General features: G+C 49.1%; 1 protein-coding gene across 1 annotated transcript in view; it reads right to left on the reverse strand.

Moving 5' to 3' along the window:
- The window catches only part of LOC309557077 (1-phosphatidylinositol 4,5-bisphosphate phosphodiesterase gamma-1-like), a 232332-nt gene that overhangs the window by 107640 nt on the left and 102192 nt on the right, over positions 1 to 22500 (reverse strand). The window contains exons 4-5 of the mRNA XM_082259683.1: positions 20322 to 20369; positions 10306 to 10390 (exon numbers count right to left, since the gene is read on the reverse strand). Coding sequence (XP_082115809.1) covers positions 10306 to 10390; positions 20322 to 20369 — 133 coding nt within the window. The remainder of the gene's footprint in view (positions 1 to 10305; positions 10391 to 20321; positions 20370 to 22500) is intronic.

Genomic DNA, 22500 nt, shown 5'->3' on the forward strand with positions numbered 1-22500 from the left:
ACTTAACCCCTCCCTGTCCAATAAAGTTAACCCCTTCCCTGCCAGTGTCATTTTTGCAGTAACAGTGCATATGTATAGCACTGATTACTGCAGTAATGTCACTGGTAACCCCAAAAGTGTCAAAAATGTCAGTCAAGGGTCCGATCTGTCCGCCGCAATGTCGCAGTACCGAAAAAAAAATCGCAGATCGCCGCCATTACGCGTTAAAAAAAAAACACCAAAAATGACAAAAATCTTTCCCTTTGTTAGTAAACGCGATAACTTTTGCGCAAACCAATCAAAATACGCTTTTTGCGATTTTTTTTTACCAAACATAGGTAGCATAAAACAAATTGGCCGAAAAATGTTAAAAAATTTTGATTTTTACTTTTTTTTTTGGGGAATTTCATATAAAAAAATGTGAAAAATATTGTTATTTTTGCAAAATTTACGCTCTTTTTTTGTTTATAGCGCGTGATCAAAAAATCGCACAGGTGATCAAATACCACCAAAAGAAAGCTCTGTTTGTGGGAAAAAAAGGACGTCAAATTCGTTTAGGTACAGCGTCGCACGACCGCGCAATTGTCCGTTAAAGTCACGCAGTAAAAAATCGCAAAAAAACCCCTGGTCCTTTAGCAGCCAAATCCTCCGGGGCTTAAGTGGTTAAAGAGCCGACCATCTGCTCTAATACGTTTATTGCTGATTCTGCCCGCGATCCAGGACGCCATGGTGTGAATGGAGCCTTAAAGACAACGGGGACGCAGAGTCTGGATGAGAGGAGATCCTCATTCAGAATCATTCTTTCAAAAAAAAAAAAAATTAAAAATAAATAAAATTTTAAATGTTTTTTTTAAATAAAGTTTTTTATTTTATTTTTTATTATTTTAATTAAACAGTAAAGAAACCTTTATGAGACACTTTATAATAGTTTTAACACAGAACCCTATCCTCCGATTGATTACAACTCTGATTAAACTGATCAAAAAAAGGAAAGGGTTAAATACTCCATAGGTGACAATTTAAAAGTCTGTAGAGGACATCCGTTTAGAATTAACCATGAATTACGTTTCTAGAATTGTCGCTCTCCCTCTGACGTTTGTGACGTGGGACGCAATCATCGTTTATGTACACGTGCCCGCCCCGCGCGCATTTATTCACATGCAGATATCGGGGGTCGGTGGGGATGGTTTTTAGTTTATTTTATTTTTATTTTTTCACTTAACAAGGATCTGACAACTCAGAAGACTGATTCACAGAAGACTGGACAAGATGGCCCCCACTCCACTCTATGGCCTTGGAGGACCGGAGCGACATCATACGTCCAGGGGTGTATTTTGGTTTTGTGCTGCCCTAGGCAAGACTAAAATTGGGCACCCCCCTTCCGACTCCTATGTAAATTTGCCCCACTCCTTCCTTTTTAACGGATGTGACTCCCTCCAAAATTGAAGGACTACAAGTCCCAGCATGAACCCCTGGAATCTCACGAGAGGGGGGGGGGTGAGAGGGGGTGGGAGAGAGAGAGAGAGAGAGGGGGGTGGGTGAGTGAGGGAAGGAGAGAGAGGGGGGATGGGAAAGAGAGAGAGGGGGGTGGGTGAGGGAGGGAGGGAGGGAGGGAGGGAGGGGGATGAGAAAGAAGGGGGAGTGAGAGAGAGAAAAGGGATGAGAGGGGGGGGTAAGAGAGAGAGAGGGGAGGTGAGAGAGAGGGGGGTGAGAGAGAAAGGGGGGTGAGAGAGAGAGGGGGGTGAGAGAGAGAGAGGGGGATGAAAGGGAGAGAGAGGATGAGGGGGGGGGAGTGAGAGAGAGAGAGAGGGGATGAGAGAGAGAGAGGGATAAGAGAGAGGGGGGATGAGAGAGAGGGGGGATGAGAGAGAGAGAAATAGAGGGGGTGAGAGAGAAAGAAAGAGAGGGGGTGAGAGAGAGGGGGGATGAGAGAGGAGGGGCTGAGAGAGAGGGGGTGAGAGAGAGAGAGTAGTGAGAGAGAAAGGAGGGGGTGAGAGAGAGAGGGGGGGTGAATGAGAGAGCAAGAGAGGAAAGGGGGTGAGAGAGAGAGAGAGAGGTGGGAGAGGTGGCTCTAGCAACCAGTGGCCAAAAGAGTCTCAGGTGGAAGGGGCGGCTTTTTTGCTGCCCCCTGCAAAGTGCTGCCCTAGGCCTGGGCCTTGTTGGCCTAGGCCAAAATACAGCACTGCATACGTCACTTCCTAGCAACGGTTTTAAAGAGCCCATTTTTTTTCATCACGAAAAAAAAAGTAATTTTTTTCTTCTGTTTTAGTGTAGATGTGAGGTCTTTTTGACCCCGGATCTCACATTAACCACTTTAGCCCCAGAAGATTTTGCTGCTCAATGACCAGGCCACTTTTTTTCAACTTGGCACTGCGCGACTTTAACTGACAATTGCGCGGTCATGCATTGCTGTACACAAACTAAATGTATGTCCTTTTTTTTCCCCACAAACAGAGCTTTCTTTTGGTGGTATTTGATCACCTCTGCGCTTTTCATTTTTTGCGATATTAATAAAAAAAAAAAAGCGAAAATTTTTGCGAAAAAATTGACATTTTCTACCTTGACTGTTAAAAAATATCCAATATATTCAATTTTTGTCATATATTTAGGCCAAAATGTATATCTTTAGCTACATGTCTTAGACAAAAAAATTCTCTATGAGCGTATTTTTAACCACTTTAAGACCGGAAGATTTTACCCCCTTCCTGACCAGGCCATATTTTGCGATTCGGCACTGCATTATTTTAACGGTCAATTGTTCGGTCGTGCGACGCTGAACCAAAATGAAATTGACGTCCTTTTTTTCCCCCCACAAATAGAGCTTTCTTTTAGTGGCATTTGATCACTTGTGTGATTTTTAATTTTTTTTAAAAAAAAGAGCGACAATTTTGAAAAAAAAAAAATATTTTTCACATTCTGATATACAAGATTCCCCAAAAAAAATTTAAAAATCTAAATTTTTTAACATTTTGTTTTCTGCTACATATTTTTGGTAAAAAAAAAAAAAATCGCAATAAGCGTATTTTGATTGGTTTGCACAAACGTTATCGCGTTTACTAACTACGGGAAAGATTTATGTAATTTTCATTGGTTTTTTTTTTACTAGTAATGGCGGCAATCTGCGATTTTTTGCGGGACTGCGACATTGCGTCAGACAGATCGGACCCCTAACTGACATTTTTGACACTTTTGGGGGGACCAGTGACATTACTACAGTAATCAGTGCTAAAAATATGCACTGTCACTGTACTAATGACACTGGCAGGGAAGGGGTTAACATTGTTGGTGATCAAGGGGTTAAATGTGAGCCTCATGCTTACTGGCGTGTGTGGGGGGAGGGGGTTCTGTGACACAGACAGAGATCGCTGGTTCAGCTATGCTGAATCCTGTGATCTCTCACTGTCTGTCACAGAGAAGATCCGCCTGCTTTGTTTACACAAGCAGGCGGATCTTCTCACACTTTCCCCGACAATCGGGGAAGAGAGGCGGCAGTCGCCGCCTCTCCTCCTCCGGCCCGACTCCCACTGTGTCTAAACACAGCGGGAGCGAGCCTCTGGTGGCGCGCGCGCGCGCGCGCGCCGCCGAGACCACTAGGAGTCCAGCGACGTAGCAGCACAGTGAGCGGTCCTAAAGTGGTTAAAGAGGACCTGTCCTGCCTATTTCTATTACAGGTTTACATTGGTTGTAATAGGAATAAAAGTGATCAAAAACATTTTTTTTTTTTTAAAAAGGACAGTATAAAAATAAAAAATAAAAGATAAAATAAATAGGAAAAAAAAAAAATGAAAGCGCTCCGTCACCGTTAGCTCGCATACAGAAGTGTACGCATACGCAAGGGATGTTTACATTCCTCGTAATAGGAATAAAAGTGATCAAAAATTATTATATTTTTTTTTAAACTGTGTAAAAATAAAAAATAAAAGATAAAATAAATAGGAAAAAAAAATAAATTTAAGTGCCCCATCCCCGTTAGCTCAGACGCAGAAGCGAACGCAAACGCAAGTCGCGCCCACATATGTAAACAGTGTTCAAACCACACATGTGAGGTATCCTCACGATCGTTAGAGTGAGAGCAATAATTCTATCCCCAGACCTCCTCTGTAACTCTAAACTGGTAACCTGTAGAAATTTTTAAATTGTCGCCTATGGGGATTTTTAAGTACCAATGTTTGTCGCCATTCCACGAGCATGCGCAATTTTGAAGCATGACATGTTGGGTATCTATTTACTCGGCGTAACATCATCTTTCACATTATGGAAAACAATTGGGCTAACTTTACTGTTTTCTTTTTTTTTTTTTATTCAAAATAGTGTATTTTTTCCCCAAAAATTGTGTTTGTAAGACAGCTGTGCAAATACGGTGTGATAAAAAAAAATATTGCAACGATCCCCATTTTATTCTCTAGGGTCTCTGCTAAAAAAAAAATATATATATATATATATATATATATATATATACAGTGGGTACGAAAAGTATTCAGACCCCCTTAAAGTTTTCACTCTTTGTTATATTGCAGCCATTTGCTAAAATCATTTAAGTTCATTCTTCTTCCTCATGAATGTACACATAGCACCCCATACTGACAGAAAAACACAGAATTGTTGACATTGTTGCAGATTTATTAAAAAAGAAAAACTGAAATATCACATGGTCCTAAGTATTCAGACCCTTTGCTGTGACACTCATATATTTAACTCAGTTGCTTTCTATTTCTTCTGATCATCCTTGAGATGGTTCTACACCTTCATTTGAGTCCAGCTGTGTTTGATTATACTGATTGGACTTGATTAGGAAAGCCACACACCTGTCTATATAAGACCTTCCAGATCACAATGCATGTCAGAGCAAATGAGAATCATGAGGTCAAAGGAACTGCCTGAAGAGCTCAGAGACAGAATTGTGGCAAGGCACAGATCTGGCCAAGGTTACAAAAAGATTTCTGCTGCACTTAAGGTTCCTAAGAGCACAGTGGCCTCCATAATCCTCAAATGGAAGACGTTTGGGACGACCAGAACCCTTCCTAGAGCTGGCCGTCCGGCCAAACTGAGCTATCGGGGGAGAAGAGCCTTGGTGAGAGAGGTAAAGAACCCAAAGATCACTGTGGCTGAGCTCCAGAGATGCAGTCAGGAGATGGGAGAAAGTTGTAGAAAGTCAACCATCACTGCAGCCCTCCACCAGTCGGGGCTTTATGGCAGAGTGGCCCGACGGAAGCCTCTCCTCAGTGTAAGACACATGAAAGCCTGTACCCAGCGCTCTGTGTATTATGCAGTCCTGTACCCAGCGCTCTGTGTATTATGTAGTCCTGCACCCAGCACTCTGTATTATGTAGTCCTGCACCCAGCGCGCTGTGTATTATGTAGTCCTGTACCCAGCGCTCTGTGTATTATGTAGTCCTGCACCCAGCACTCTGTGTATTATGTAGTCCTGTGCCCAGCACTCTGTGTATTATGTAGTCCTGTGCCCAGCGCTCTGTGTATTATGTAGTCCTGTGCCCAGCGCTCTGTGTATTATGTAGTCCTGCACCCAGCGCTCTGTGTATTATGTAGTCCTGTGCCCAGCGCTCTGTGTATTATGTAGTCCTGCACCCAGCGCTCTGTGTATTATGTAGTCCTGTACCCAGCACTCTGTGTATTATGTAGTCCTGCACCCAGCGCTCTGTGTATTATGTAGTCCTGTGCTCAGCGCTCTGTGTATTATGTAGTCCTGCACCCAGCACTCTGTGTATTATGTAGTCCTGCACCCAGCGCTCTGTGTATTATGTAGTCCTGCACCCAGCGCTCTGTGTATTATGTAGTCCTGCACCCAGCGCTCTGTGTATTATGTAGTCCTGTGCAATTTTCCAATACACAAAAATATGCCCCGGGATTCCATTTTAAAAATGTGGTCACCTTAAGTAGCCGGGACTTTGGCAATATTGTGGATGTTTTGGCTGGTGATTTATAGAGACTGCGCTGTACTGATAAGAAGAGTTCCTTGTGTTATTTTGAGTCGCCCGTGAAGTCTGTCATTATTTTCCTGTTTTTGCTGAATAAAGCCAACTTTATGTTGACTGAAGTGTCTCCCAGCCCCCGTTAACCCCTCGGATCCTGACAAAGCGTATATGAGATTCTATAGGCTGGGTTTACCTATGCAGTCACTTCTATAATCCTGAGGGTGTGTCCCCAATACAGGGATCTGGGGTCTTTTATAGTCCATATTATAATAATAATGTACAAAATCAGTGTGTGCAGGTATTGTGTAAAATGTGTTCCTATACAAAAAAATTCCAAAAAGTTCCTAAAAATTGGTCAGAATTGCTCGTTACATATTCAGTATCTGCTTCCTCAGAATCAGTGCATGTATCATCATCAGCCTGACTCAACACAAGACTCTTATGCAGCAGTTGTCACATTATGGGGTATAGGGGGGCTTCAAATGTGGCCCTCAAGGTCAACAAAAAGCCAAAAAAAAAAAAAAAGTTTATTGCATGAAGTGCTAACGAAAAGAGTGAGACTGGGGACATGCTGCAGAGGACATGGAGAGACTGAGGACATACTGCAGGAGACATGGAGAGACTGGGGACATGCTGCAGGAGACATGGAGAGACTGGGGACATGCTGCAGGAGACATGGAGAGACTGGGGACATGCTGCAGGAGACATGGAGAGACTGGGGACATGCTGCAGGAGACATGGAGAGACTGGGGACATGCTGCAGGAGACATGGAGAGACTGGGGACATGCTGCAGGAGACATGGAGAGACTGAGGACATACTGCAGGAGACATGGAGAGACTGGGGACATGCTGCAGGAGACATGGAGAGACTGAGGACATACTGCAGGAGACATGGAGAGACTGGGGACATGCTGCAGGAGACATGGAGAGACTGAGGACATACTGCAGGAGACATGGAGAGACTGGGGACATGCTGCAGGAGACATGGAGAGACTGAAGACATGCATCAGGAGACATGGATAGATTGAATGAGTTGGGAAACTCCGCGCCTCAGGCTTAATTGGATATATAGTAAAGACTGCTGCCTCCCTATAATATAGTCTGAAGACTATATGGCGTATAAGAAAGAGGTAGGGGGTGGCGCTGTCTAATGGTCCAAGAAAGGGGGGTTATTTGTTAGTGCTATCACTAGTCACGTATAACAGGTATAAACCCAATATATAAATGAGGTAGCTATTGTGTCAAAGTGCCAAGTATGTGTAATTCACCCTTAAGGTGCCTAATGCTGTATATATAGAAAATGGATGTAAATGACACTTGAATGTCAGGTAAAATATTGCACAAGTGTGATATAACCAATAAATAATCATAAACAATTATAACCGTGCATAAGTGATATATCTATATAACGTGACAAGTGCTAAAGTGAATGCTGACAATAATAATACAGTATAAGTGTATAAAACTTAATACAACATAATACATATAGATCTATGTGCAATCGTGCTTGGAAAGTAACTCAAATAGTCCCCAATGATTAAAGTGACCTGTGCAAATTTAAATTTTTTAAATTATTCCCCCCTATTTACCAGTCACGTTATTTTATTTAATTTGCACATGGATAGATTGAAGACAAGCGGCAGGAGACATGGAGAGACTGAGGACATGCGGCAGAAGACATGGAGAGACTGAGGAAATGCGGCAGGAGACATGGAGAGACTAAGGACATGCGGCAGGAGACATAAGCCCCGTACACACGTACCGATTGTCGGCCGAACGATCGGGCGTCTTTTGTCCGGTGCTGTCCTGTCTGCTGAAAACTGCAAAAGACTGCACACAAATTTTGTCTGCCAACAACAGCCGACTGCAGAAGTGATGTCATGTGATGGTTAACTTTCCGTGTCTTTTTTCTTTTCTGAGCATGCCCAGTCGTGCTAATCGGCTGTTTGTCGGCCGAATTCTGTACTGACTGGTGAACAATCGGCCGTTCTGTTGTCAGCGTACAAAAATTTTAATGCCTGCAGGACAGATTCTGTTCGGCCGAAAATGCGCTGTCGGAAGCATCATACTAACAAGCCGACAATCGGCCGATCGTTCGGCGGCCGAATATTTACGGCCGACAATCGGTACGTGTGTACGGGGCTATAGAGAGACTGAGGACATGCGTCAGGACACATGGAGAGACTGAGAGCATTCTGCAGGAGACATGGAGGGACAGAGCATCCAGCAGGATACATGGAGAGACTGAAGACATGCAGCAGGAGACATGGACTGAGGACATGCTGCAGGAGACATGGAGAGACAGAGCATCCAGCAGGATACATGGAGAGACTGAAGACATGCGGCAGGAGACATGGAGAGACTGAGAGCATCCAGCAGGATACATGGAGAGACTGAAGACATGCAGCAGGAGACATGGACTGAGGACATGCTGCAGGAGACATGGAGAGACTGAGAGCATCCAGCAGGATACATGGAGAGACTGAAGACATGCGGCAGGAGACATGGAGAGACTGAGAGCATCCAGCAGGATACATGGAGAGACTGAAGACATGCGGCAGGAGACATAGAGAGACTGAAGACCTGCGGCAGGAGACATAGAGAGACTGAAGACCTGCGGCAGGAGACATAGAGAGACTGAAGACCTGCGGCAGGAGACATAGAGAGACTGAGGACATGCGTCAGGAGACATGGAGAGACTGAGAGCATTCTGCAGGAGACATGGAGAGACTGAGAGCATTCTGCAGGAGACATGGAGAGACTGAGAGCATCCAGCAGGATACATGGAGAGACTGAAGACATGCTGCAGGAGACATGGAGAGACTGAGGACATGCTGCAGGAGGCATGGAGAGACTGAGAGCATCCAGCAGGATACATGGAGAGACTGAAGACATGCGGCAGGAGACATGGAGAGACTGAGAGCATCCAGCAGGATACATGGAGAGACTGAAGACATGCGGCAGGAGACATGGAGAGACTGAGAGCATCCAGCAGGATACATGTAGAGACTGAAGACATGCGGCAGGAGACATGGAGAGACTGAGAGCATTCTGCAGGAGACATGGAGAGACTGAGAGCATCCAGCAGGATACATGGAGAGACTGAAGACATGCAGCAGGAGACATGGACTGAGGACATGCGGCAGGAGACATGGAGAGACTGAGAGCATCCAGCAGGATACATGGAGAGACTGAAGACATGCGGCAGGAGACATGGAGAGACTGAGAGCATCCAGCAGGATACATGGAGAGACTGAAGACATGCGGCAGGAGACATGGAGAGACTGAGAGCATCCAGCAGGATACATGGAGAGACTGAAGGCATGCGGCAGGAGACACGGAGAGACCGAGGACATGCATGAGGAGACATGGATAGATTGAAGACAAGCGGCAGGAGACATGGAGAGACTGAGGACATGCGGCAGGAGACATGGAAAGACTGAGGACATGCGGCAGGAGACATGGAGAGACTGAGGACATGCGGCAGGAGACATAGAGAGACTGAGGACATGCGTCAGGAGACATGGAGAGACTGAGAGCATTCTGCAGGAGACATGGAGAGACTGAGAGCATCCAGCAGGATACATGGAGAGACTGAAGACATACAACAGGAGACATGGAGAGACTGAGGACATGCTGCAGGAGACAAGGGGAGACTGAGAGCATTCTGCAGGAGGCATGGAGAGACTGAAGACATTCGGCAGGAGACATGGGGGGACTGAGGACATGTGGCAGGAGACACGGAGAGACTGAGGACCTGCTGCAGGATAAATGGAGAGACTGAGGAAACTCTGCAGGAGACATGGGCAGCCAGAGAACATGCTGCAGGAGACATGGAGAGACTGAGGGAATGCTACAGAAGACACTGAGACTGAGAACATGATATTTGAGGCTAATAGAGATCTCTGCTATTACCCTTACAAATCAATGTCCTCGAGGTCTGTACAAGTACCAAATGGTGACATGTGGCCCCTGGCCCACAAGTTGGGTATCAGGGCTCTAAGGGGTGTCAAACTCCACTTCATCGAGGGCCGCATCAGCATTATGATTGGCTTCAAAGGGCCCGGTTGTATCTGTAATACTAGAAGTCCAGAGTGTCCCAACCCCCTTACATCAAATGTCAAGAGTCCCCCCGCATCCTCCCTTACATCAAAGTGCACCCCCTTACCTTGTGCTGCTGCTGGGAAGAAGCTGGGGGCAGAGCGAGGAGGCCCAAAGAAGGGCTGGAGCTCTACTGCAGCTCTAGAAGAGGTGTGAGGGCCACATGAAATTGCCTGGAGGGCCGGATTCGGCCCGCGGGCCTTGTGTTTGACACATGTGGTTGAAACATCACACAGTAAAATACAACATTTATTTTCCAGATGTACAGACCTTGTCCAAGTTCTCGCTCACCTGCAATTTGTCCCGCAGGAACCTCATATTAGGCACTCGATAGTTCACCTGGGGAAGGAAAGCCTTCAGATCCTTCAAGGAGACGCTGGAAACACAAATAAGAACCATTATTTATTACAATAATAACCTCTTCCCTACTGTCAGAGGTTCTACCCCTTCCCTACTGACAGAGGTTCTACTCCTTCCCTATTGACAGAGGTTCTACCCCTTCCCTCCTGATAGAGGTTCTACCCCTTCCCTCCTGATAGAGGTTCTACCCCTTCCCTCCTGATAGAGGTTCTACCCCTTTCCTTACTGACAGAGGTTTTACCATTTCCCTACTGACGGAGCTTCTACCCCCTTCTCCACTGATGGAGGTTCTACCCCTTCCCCCCTCACAGAGGTTCTACCCCTTCCCCCCTCACAGAGGTTCTACCCCTTCCCCCCTGACAGAGGTTCTACCCCTTTACCCCCTGACAGAGGTTCTACCCCTTTACCCCCTGACAGAGGTTCTACCCCTTTACCCCCTGACAGAGGTTCTACCCGTTCCCCACTGACAGAGGTTCTACCCGTTCCCCACTGACGGAGCTTCTACCCGTTCCCCACTGATGGAGCTTCTACCCATTCCCCACTGACGGAGCTTCTACCCCTTCCCCACTGACGGAGCTTCTACCCGTTCCCCACTGACGGAGCTTCTACCCGTTCCCCACTGACGGAGCTTCTACCAGTTCCCCACTGACGAAGCTTCTACCAGTTCCCCACTGACGGAGCTTCTACCCGTTCCCCACTGACGGAGCTTCTACCTGTTCCCCACTGACGGAGCTTCTACCCGTTCCCCACTGACGGAGCTTCTACCCATTTCCCCACTGACGAAGCTTCTACCCCTTCCCCACTGACAGAGCTTCTACCCCTTCCCCACTGACGGAGCTTCTACCCCTTCCCCACTGACGGAGCTTCTACCCCTTCCCCACTGACAGAGCTTCTACCCCTTTCCCACTGACAAAGCTTCGACCCCTTCCCCACTGACAGAGCTTCAACCCCCTCCCCACTGACGGAGGTTCTACCCCTTCCCCACTGACGGAGGTTCTACCCATTCCCCACTGACGGAGGTTCTACCCCCTCCCCCCTGACAGAGATTCTACCCCCTCCCCCCTGACAGAGGTTCTGCCCCTTTCCCCCCTAACAGATGTTCTACTCCTTGCCCCCTGACAGAGATTCTAGCCCTTCCCCACTGACGGAGCTTCTTCCCGTTCCCCACTGACGGAGCTATTATCCATTCCTTACTGACAGAAGTTTTACCCCTTCTTCCACTGATGGAAATTCTACCTCTTCGCCACTGACAGATGTTCAACCCCTTCGCCGCTGACGGAGGTTCATTCCCTTTGGCGCTTGACGGAGGTTCATTCAGTTTCCCCCTGACGGAGGTTCAACCCCTTAATCACTAACGGAGCTTCTACCTGTTCCCTACTAATAGAGCTTCTGCCCTTCCCTACTGATGGAGCTTCTAACCCTTCGCCACTGACGGAAGTTCTACCCCTTCCCTACTGACAGAGGTTCTTCCCCTTCCCTACTGACAGAGGTTCTTCCCCTTCCCTACTGACAGAGGTTCTTCCCCTCCCCCCGACAGAGGTTCAACCCCTTACCTATTGACAAAGGGTCTACCCCTTTCCCCCCTAACAGAAGTTCTAGCCCTTTCCCCCTGACAGAGGTTCTACCTGTTCCCCACTGACATAGCTTCTACCAGTTCCCCACTGATGGAGCTTCCACCCGTTCCCTAATGACAGAAGTTTTACACCTTCTTCCACTTTCCCCGATATATCGGTATCGGCCCCGAAACTGGTCAATATTGCCGATATTTTTGTGACGTCATTCTGCCTTATTAGGCCGCCTCCCTCGCCTTGGACAGCCTGATCTGGAGTCAGGACTAGTCTCGCGGGAGTGTATCACAGCAATACACCCACCTACAGCAGCCCAGTGCCAGCCACCAACACCCACAGGCCCTGTACCAGCGAGCCAGCCAGCCACCCATAGGCTCTGTACCAGCCAGCCACCCAGTGTTAATTTCGTCGACTAAAACCGACTAAAACGTTTTTGTCGACTAACACAATTCAGATGACTAAAATACGACTAAAACTAAAATGGCATTTTAGTCTTAAGACTAAAATACGACTAAAACTAAAATGGCATTTTAGTCAAAAGACTATAACTAAAACTAAATTGAAATTTGCTGCCAAAAATTAACACTGGTGCATGCTCAAAGCATAAATAATAACATATTAGATTTTTCACTCCAGGACCAGCAGTAGTATATAATGAGTTTGGAAATTGTAGAGAAATGCTTAAATAATGCATTACAAATTACAATTGAACTACACCCATTTGATTATAGATGACTAAAATGAGTTTTAGTCGACTAAAATGTAGGGCGTTTTAGTCGACTAAAATATACTGGAGTTTTAGTCGACTAAATACGACTAAAACTAAAACACTTGCAGAAGACTAAAATAGTACTAAAACTAAAATGCCATTTTAGTCCTAAGACTAAGACTAAAACTAAATTGAAATTTGCTGCCAAAATTAACACTGCAGCCACCCAAAGGCCCTGTACCAGCCAACCACAGGCACTGTACCAGCCAGCCACCCACAGGCCCTGTACCAGCCAGGAACCCACAACCCCTGTGCCAGCCACCCACCCACCACAGGGTGCCAGCCAGCCAGCCAACCACCCACCCACCACAGGGTGCCAGCCAGCCAGCCACGCACAGGCCCTGTACCAGCCAGCTGCTCACAGGCCCTGAACCAGCCACCCACCTACCACAGGGTGCCAGCCAGCCACCCACCACAGGGTGCCAGCAAGCCAGCCACCTACCACAGGGTGCCAGCCAGCCATCCACCACAATGTGCCAGCCAACCAGCCACCACAGGGTGCCAGCCAGCCACCCACCACAGGGTGCCAGACAGCCATCCACCACAGGGTGCCAGACAGCCATCCACCACAGGGTGCCAGCAAGCCAGCCACCCACCACAGGGAGTCAGCCAGTCAGCCACCCACCCACCACAGGGTGCCAGACAGCCAGCCACCCACCACAATGTGCCAGCCAGCCACCCACCGCAGGGAGCCAGCCAGTCAGCCACCCACCTCAGGTTTCCAGCCAGCCACCCACCAAAGGGTGCCAGACAGCCCCCTACCACAGGGTGCCAGACAGCCATCCACCACAGGGTGCCAGCAAGCCAGCCACCCCCCACAGGGAGCTAGCCAGTCAGCCACCCACTTCAGGGTGCCAGCCAGCCACCCACACACCACAGGGTGCCAGAAAGCCAGCCATCCACCACAATGTGCCAGCCAGCCAGCCACCACAGGGTGCCAGACAGCCATCCACCACAGGGTGCCAGCAAGCCAGCCAGCCACCCACCCACCCACCACAGGGTGCCAGACAGTCAGCCAACCACCACAATGTGCCAGCCAGCCACCCACCGCAGGGAGCCAGCCAGCCAGCCACCCACCACAGGGTGCCAGCCATTAAGCATTAAACAAAAATTAACATGTTCAGTACCAGATTTGTGTCAAAAATTGTCTATTTTTCAAAACTTTAAATGTACAAAATATCGGCTGATACCAATACGTTGTGACCAAAATATCGGTATCGGCCCTGAAAAAAACATAACGGTCTATCCCTAGTTCAACCCCTTCGCCTCTGGCGGAGGTTCAACCCCTTCCATAATGTCCCCGTGTGTATAAAATACCCGCTGTTGGTGTTGTAAGCCTTACTTCAGTGACAGTTGGAAGGGGTCAGGGGTCATTCCCACCAGCAGGAATGCATTGAAGTGAGCATAACGCACATGCGCTGGTTAGAATGCATTCCAGTGCTCACTTTATTTTTTTTTTTAATTTAAACTTTATTTAGTGTTGTGATGCATCATAGTGTGTCCTAAAATGCTGCGCAAAAATGCGTCCTACATTTTTTCCAGTGCACTCTAACGCAGCGTGTACAGTATGTGAGAACGGAAGCCATAGGATAGAAGATAAAGTGCCTCCCTGTGCACTGGGAATGTGTTGAGATGGTGTGAATGAGCCCCCATAGTGCACTGCGGTCGCTGCCCTCCGTGCGGTCTCTGCCGGTCGCTGCCCTCCGTGCGGTCTCTGCCGGTCGCTGCCCTCTGTGCGGTCTCTGCCGGTCGCTGCCCTCCGTGCGGTCTCTGCCGGTCGCTGCCCTCTGTGCGGTCTCTGCCGGTCGCTGCCCTCCGTGCGGTCTCTGCCGGTCGCTGCCCTCCGTGCGGTCTCTGCCGGTCGCTGCCCTCTGTGCGGTCTCTGCCGGTCGCTGCCCTCTGTGCGGTCTCTGCCGGTCGCTGCCCTCTGTGCGGTCTCTGCGGGTCGCTGCCCTTTGTGCGGTCTCTGCGGGTCACTGCTCTCTGTGCGGTCTCTGCGCGGTCTCTGCTGGTCGCTGCCCTTTGTGCGGTCTCTGCGGGTCGCTGCTCTCTGTGCGGTCTCTGCCGGTCGCTGCCCTCTGTGCGGTCTCTGCCGGTCGCTGCCCTCTGTGCGGTCTCTGCGGGTCGCTGCCCTTTGTGCGGTCTCTGCGGGTCACTGCTCGTCGCTGCCCTCTGTGCGTTCTCTGCGGGTCGCTGTCCTCTGTGCGGTCTCTGTGGGTCGCTGCCCTCTGTGCGTTCTCTGCGGGTCGCTGTCCTCTGTGCGGTCTCTGCCGGTCGCTGCCCTCTGTGCGGTCTCTGCGGGTCGCTGCCCTTTGTGCGGTCTCTGCGGGTCACTGCTCGTCGCTGCCCTCTGTGCGTTCTCTGCGGGTCGCTGTCCTCTGTGCGGTCTCTGTGGGTCGCTGCCCTCTGTGCGTTCTCTGCGGGTCGCTGTCCTCTGTGCGGTCTCTGCCGGTCGCTGCCCTCCGTGCGGTCTCTGCCGGTCGCTGCCCTCCGTGCGGTCTCTGCTGGTCGCTGCCCTCTGTGCGGTCTCTGCCGGTCGCTGCCCTCTGTGCGGTCTCTGCGGGTCGCTGCCCTTTGTGCGGTCTCTGCGGGTCACTGCTCGTCGCTGCCCTCTGTGCGTTCTCTGCGGGTCGCTGTCCTCTGTGCGGTCTCTGTGGGTCGCTGCCCTCCGTGCGGTCTCTGCCGGTCGCTGCCCTCTGTGCGGTCTCTGCCGGTCGCTGCCCTCCGTGCGGTCTCTGCCGGTCGCTGCCCTCCGTGCGGTCTCTGCCGGTCGCTGCCCTCTGTGCGGTCTCTGCCGGTCGCTGCCCTCTGTGCGGTCTCTGCCGGTCGCTGCCCTCTGTGCGGTCTCTGCCGGTCGCTGCCCTCTGTGCGGTCTCTGCGGGTCGCTGCCCTTTGTGCGGTCTCTGCGGGTCACTGCTCTCTGTGCGGTCTCTGCGCGGTCTCTGCTGGTCGCTGCCCTCTGTGCGGTCTCTGCCGGTCGCTGCCCTCTGTGCGGTCTCTGCGGGTCGCTGCCCTTTGTGCGGTCTCTGCGGGTCACTGCTCGTCGCTGCCCTCTGTGCGTTCTCTGCGGGTCGCTGTCCTCTGTGCGGTCTCTGTGGGTCGCTGCCCTCTGTGCGTTCTCTGCGGGTCGCTGTCCTCTGTGCGGTCTCTGTGGGTCGCTGCCCTCTGTGCGGTCTCTGCGGGTCGCTGCCCTCTGTGCGGTCTCTGCGGGTCGCTGCCCTCTGTGCGCCCTCGCTGCCTTATTAGATAAATCTGTGATCTCTGGCACTCAGACGCACATGTGGCGCTGACTCTGCGGCCGGGGAACGCGCCGTCTTCAGCACATCTGGGGTGCAGCTTCTCCAAGAAGCATTAAATGGTGGGGGGGGTGGGGGGGTCTCTCATCCTGGGCCTGCTTACTCCCCCCCCCCCCCACTCCCCCACACACACTGGGAGCTGAGCTCAGACTTTCCATCGGCTTCTCATCTCCAGATCTCCCCATTTCCTGAGCGGGATTCATTCCACTTCCTGTCGCAGTCTCCTATCACTTCCTGCCAGGCGTCCTGTTTATGGAGCGCGGCCGGGATTCTGGCAGGGACTGATGATGTGTCCTCCCTTGCTAGGTCCATAATATGGCGGGGACGTCGTCTATGGGAGGGGGAGGGGGGATTGGCACTGATAGATACGAATACCACCAGTGTACATCATTTCACATTTGTTTGGATTCAGTCCATCACTCCAGCACCATAATTATATAGACCAGGCACTCTGGACCTGGTACCGCACACGTAGATTTGGTTTCATTTTGTTCTTTTTTTAATGTACTGAATTGCTTTGATTTATTTTATCACTTTTTAGCACGTATCTCTTCACTAAATCGGGATTACTCATTGGAACATGGCGTACCGAGGCCTGGTTTAAGCACTGTACACAAATATATATATATATTGGTTTCACCGTATATTTATAATTTATTGTTTATACACTGTTGGAAAATTTACAACTTCTACAATTTTATTTGTGACACTGTATGCATCAGCGCCCCTTCATCTTTATATCATCATTCGTTTACATTTTGCACACACATTTAAAAGAGGCAGCAGATCAACTTTCTTTGAAAAACTAGGCGACTTCACACCCCCCTTTTCCATTCAATACTACAGGAGATGGTCAGAGACTGAGGACATACTATAGGAGACGGTCAGAGACTGAGGACATACTACAGGAGATGGTCAGAGACTGCAGACATACTACAGGAGATGGTCAGAGACTGAGGACATACTACAGGAGATGGTCAGAGACTGAGGACATACTACAGGAGATGGGCAGAGACTGCAGACATACTACAGGAGATGGTCAGAGACTGAGGACATACTACAGGAGATGGGCAGAGACTGCAGACATACTACAGAAGATGGTCAGAGACTGAGGACATGATACAAGAGATGGTCAGAGACTGAGGACATAATACAAGAGATGGTCAGAGACTGCAGACATACTACAGGAGATGGTCAGAGACTGAGGACATACTGCAGGAGACGGTCAGAGACTGCAGACATACTACAGGAGATGGTCAGAGACTGAGGACATACTACAGGAGATGGTCAGAGACTGCAGACGTACTACAGGAGATGGTCAGAGACTGAGGACATACTACAGGAGATGGTCAGAGACTGCAGACATACTACAGGATATGGTCAGAGACTGAGGACATGATACAGGAGATGGTCAGAGACTGAGGACATACTACAGGAGATGGTCAGAGACTGCAGACATACTACAGGAGATGGTCAGAGACTGCAGACGTACTGCAGGAGACGGTCAGAGACTGCAGACATACTACAGGAGATGGTCAGTGACTGCAGACGTACTACAGGAGATGGTCAGAGACTGAGGACATACTACAGGAGATGGTCAGAGACTGCAGACATACTACAGGAGATGGTCAGAGACTGAGGACATGATACAGGAGATGGTCAGAGACTGAGGACATACTACAGGAGATGGTCAGAGACTGAGGACATACTACAGGAGATGGTCAGAGACTGCAGACATACTACAGAAGATGGTCAGAGACTGCAGACATACTACAGGAGATGGTCAGAGACTGCGGACATACTACAGGAGATGGTCAGAGACTGCAGACATACTACAGGAGATGGTCAGAGACTGCAGACGTACTGCAGGAGACGGTCAGAGAAGTAGGACATGATACAGGAGATGGTCAGAGACTGCAGACATACTACAGGAGATGGTCAGAGACTGACATACTACAGGAGATGGTCAGAGACTGAGGACATACTACAGGAGATGGTCAGAGACTGCAGACATACTACAGGAGATGGTCAGTGACTGCAGACGTACTACAGGAGATGGTCAGAGACTGAGGACATACTACAGGAGATGGTCAGAGACTGCAGACATACTACAGGAGATGGTCAGAGACTGAGGACATGATACAGGAGATGGTCAGAGACTGAGGACATACTACAGGAGATGGTCAGAGACTGAGGACATACTACAGGAGATGGTCAGAGACTGCAGACATACTACAGAAGATGGTCAGAGACTGCAGACATACTACAGGAGATGGTCAGAGACTGCGGACATACTACAGGAGATGGTCAGAGACTGCAGACGTACTGCAGGAGACGGTCAGAGAAGTAGGACATGATACAGGAGATGGTCAGAGACTGCAGACATACTACAGGAGATGGTCAGAGACTGACATACTACAGGAGATGGTCAGAGACTGCAGACATACTACAGGAGATGGTCAGAGACTGCAGACGTACTGCAGGAGACGGTCAGAGAAGTAGGACATGATACAGGAGATGGTCAGAGACTGCAGACATACTACAGGAGATGGTCAGAGACTGACATACTACAGGAGATGGTCAGAGACTGAGGACATACTACAGGAGATGGTCAGAGACTGCAGACATACTACAGGAGATGGTCAGTGACTGCAGACGTACTACAGGAGATGGTCAGAGACTGAGGACATACTACAGGAGATGGTCAGAGACTGCAGACATACTACAGGAGATGGTCAGAGACTGAGGACATGATACAGGAGATGGTCAGAGACTGAGGACATACTACAGGAGATGGTCAGAGACTGAGGACATACTACAGGAGATGGTCAGAGACTGAGGACATACTACAGGAGATGGTCAGAGACTGCAGACATACTACAGAAGATGGTCAGAGACTGCAGACATACTACAGGAGATGGTCAGAGACTGACATACTACAGGAGATGGTCAGAGACTGAGGACATACTACAGGAGATGGTCAGAGACTGCAGACGTACTACAGGAGATGGTCAGAGACTGCAGACATACTACAGGAGATGGTCAGAGACTGAGGACATACTACAGGAGATGGTCAGAGACTGCAGACATACTACAGGAGATGGTCAGTGACTGCAGACGTACTGCAGGAGATGGTCAGAGACTGCAGACATACTACAGAAGATGGTCAGAGACTGCAGACATACTACAGGAGATGGTCAGAGACTGACATACTACAGGAGATGGTCAGAGACTGAGGACATACTACAGGAGATGGTCAGAGACTGCAGACGTACTACAGGAGATGGTCAGAGACTGCAGACATACTACAGGAGATGGTCAGAGACTGCAGACATACTACAGGAGATGGTCAGTGACTGCAGACGTACTGCAGGAGATGGTCAGAGACTGCAGACATACTACAGGAGATGGTCAGAGACTGAGGACATACTACAGGAGATGGTCAGAGACTGCAGACATGCTACAGGAGATGGTCAGAGACTGAGGACATACTACAGGAGATGGTCAGAGACTGCAGACATGCTACAGGAGACGGTCAGAGACTGAGGACATACTACAGGAGATGGTCAGAGACTGAGGACATACTACAGGAGATGGTCAGAGAAGTAGGACATGATACAGGAGATGGTCAGAGACTGCAGACATACTGCAGGAGATGGTGAGAGAGAGCATAACGAGAGAGAGAAGGGCTGTAGGAGGGGCCCACCAGACCCCACCCACTACAGAAAACTACAGGAGGGGCCGGAGACAATACCAGTCACCCTGCACAAGGAGAGAGCACAGAGCTGTGGGAGGAGCTCACCAGACCCATCCACTACAGAAAACTACAGGAGGGGTTGGAAACAAGACCAGTCTCCCTGCACAAGGATGGAGAGCAGCAGTGAGTGATCTTTATTACAGGAAGTCTCACACTGGTATCAAACTCTGGTAAGACCCAGCACTGCAGGACTTGGAGTGGGAGGGGCAATACTGGAAGCCAATCAGGTGCTCTGCATGCACATGTGCTAACAGGGAACATGCTGACAGGAGGAGAGAGCAGAGGGGTAACTAATGCTCCTTCATCCTCCAATCACAGGCTGGGTGGGCGGGAACTGACCAGGCTGTATTGCTCAAATGCAGCAGAGAAAAATCAGATCACCAGCATGATTGTGCTGAGCTGTGTAAATCTCAGTAATGGATGTACAAAAAAAAAAACACAATATATGTACATCATCATCATCTGCTTTCCTATAGTTTCATGTTTCAGGCCTTTTTTTTTTTATTGACTTTGCAAATAATTAGCACCACCCCACCAATACAATGAAATTACGTTACCTGCCGTCACGCCCCCTGTCCATCGCCTCAAACTGTTTTCTCAGCCATCTGTATGGGAAAGAAGAGAGCGATAAAGCAATGCACCATAATGTGACTACTGCAACAGCAAATCCCCCTCCTCCAATCCCCACCATTATAGGATCTAGATCACTGGTGGTCACCTTTCCTCATACCGGGGGGTGGAGGGGCGGCGGGGGACCTCAAGTGCGGCCCCCAATATTACCAAAGGGCAACACATAAAATTCAGTGAATATTCAGTTTTAGAGACAGTAGACACACAACAAGATATAGTCAGACTGGGCATGATACAGGAGATGATCAGAGATTGCATTCATAGTACAGGAGACGGTCCGAGACTGTAGACATACTACAGGAGACGGTCAGAGACTGCAGACATAGTACAGGAGACTGTCAGAGACTGCAGACATACTACAGGAGATGGTCAGAGACTGCAGACATACTACAGGAGATGGTCAGAGACTGCAGACATACTACAGGAGATGGTCAGAGAATGCAGACATAGTACAGGAGATGGTCAGATACTGCAGACATACTACATGAGATGGTCAGAGACTGCAGACACAGTACAGGAGACGGTCAGAGACTGCAGACATAGTACAGGAGATGATCAGAGACTGCAGACATAGTACAGGAGATGGTCAGAGACTGCAGATATAGTACAGGAGATGGTCAGAGACTGCAGACATGGTACAGGAGACAGTCAGAGACTGCAGATATAGTACAGGAGATGGTCAGAGACTGCAGACATGGTACAGGGGATGGTCAGAGACTGCAGACATAGTACAGGAGATGGTCAGAGACTGCAGATATAGTACAGGAGATGGTCAAAGACTGCAGACATACTACAGGAGACATTCAGAGACTGCAGACACACTACAGGAGATTGTCAGAGACTGCAGACCTAGTACAGGAGATGGTTAGAGACTGCAGACATAATACAGGAGACAGTCAGAGACTGCAGATATAGTATAGAAGATGGTCAGAGACTGCAGACATAGTACAGGAGATGGTCAGAGACTGCAGACATACTACAGGAGATGGTCAGAGACTGCAGACATACTACAGGAGATGGTCAGAGAATGCAGACATACTACAGGAGAAGGTCAGAGACTGCAGACATACTACAGGAGAAGGTCAGAGACTGCAGACATGGTACAGGAGACGGTCAGAGACTGCAGGGATACTACAGGAGATGGTCAGAGACTGCAGACATACTACAGGAGAAGGTCAGAGACTGCAGACATACTGCAGGAGAAGGTCAGAGACTGCAGGCCTACTACAGGAGATGGTCAGAGACTGCAGACATACTACAGGAGATGGTCAGAGACTGTAGACATACTACAGGAGAAGGTCAGACACTGCAGGGATACTACAGGAGAAGGTCAGAGACTGCAGACATACTACAGGAGATGATCAGACACTGCAGGGATACTACAGGAGATGGTCAGAGACTGCAGACATACTACAGGAGATGATCAGAGAATGCAGATATACTACAGGAGAAGGTCAGAGACTGCAGGCCTACTACAGGAGATGGTCAGAGACTGCAGACATACTACAGGAGAAGGTCAGAGACTGAGGACATACTACAGGAGAAGGTCAGAGACTGAGGACATACTACAGGAGATAGTCAGAGACCGCAGACATACTACAGGAGAAGGTCAGAGACTGAGGACATACTACAGGAGAAGGTCAGAGACTGCAGACATACTACAGGAGAAGGTCAGAGACTGCAGATGTACTACAGGAGATAGTCAGAGACCGCAGACATACTACAGGAGATGGGCAAATACTGCAGGCATTATACAGGAGATGGGCAGAGACTGCAGACATGCTACAAGTGAGGGTCATAGACTGCATACATACTACAGGAGATGGTCAGAGACTGCAGACATACTACAGGAGATGGTCAGAGACTGCAGACACACTACAGGAGATGGTCAGAGAACCATATACTACAGGGGATGGTCAGTGGATACATTGATGGCAGATCTTTTACCAGCATGGATATGAATCAGTGTTTTTAAAAATGTGCAATTTATTGTGAAAATTCATTAAAATTCATCTACACTCCGCCCCCGCCGCCAGAAAAAATGGATCCCTGCAACTGGAAGCCACGCCCCAAAGGATTCTTACGCTTCATTTAAGGGGAATGTAA

Source organism: Pelophylax lessonae (genome assembly GCF_965119305.1).
Source record: "Pelophylax lessonae genome assembly, chromosome: 5".
NCBI lineage: Eukaryota > Metazoa > Chordata > Amphibia > Anura > Ranidae > Pelophylax > Pelophylax lessonae.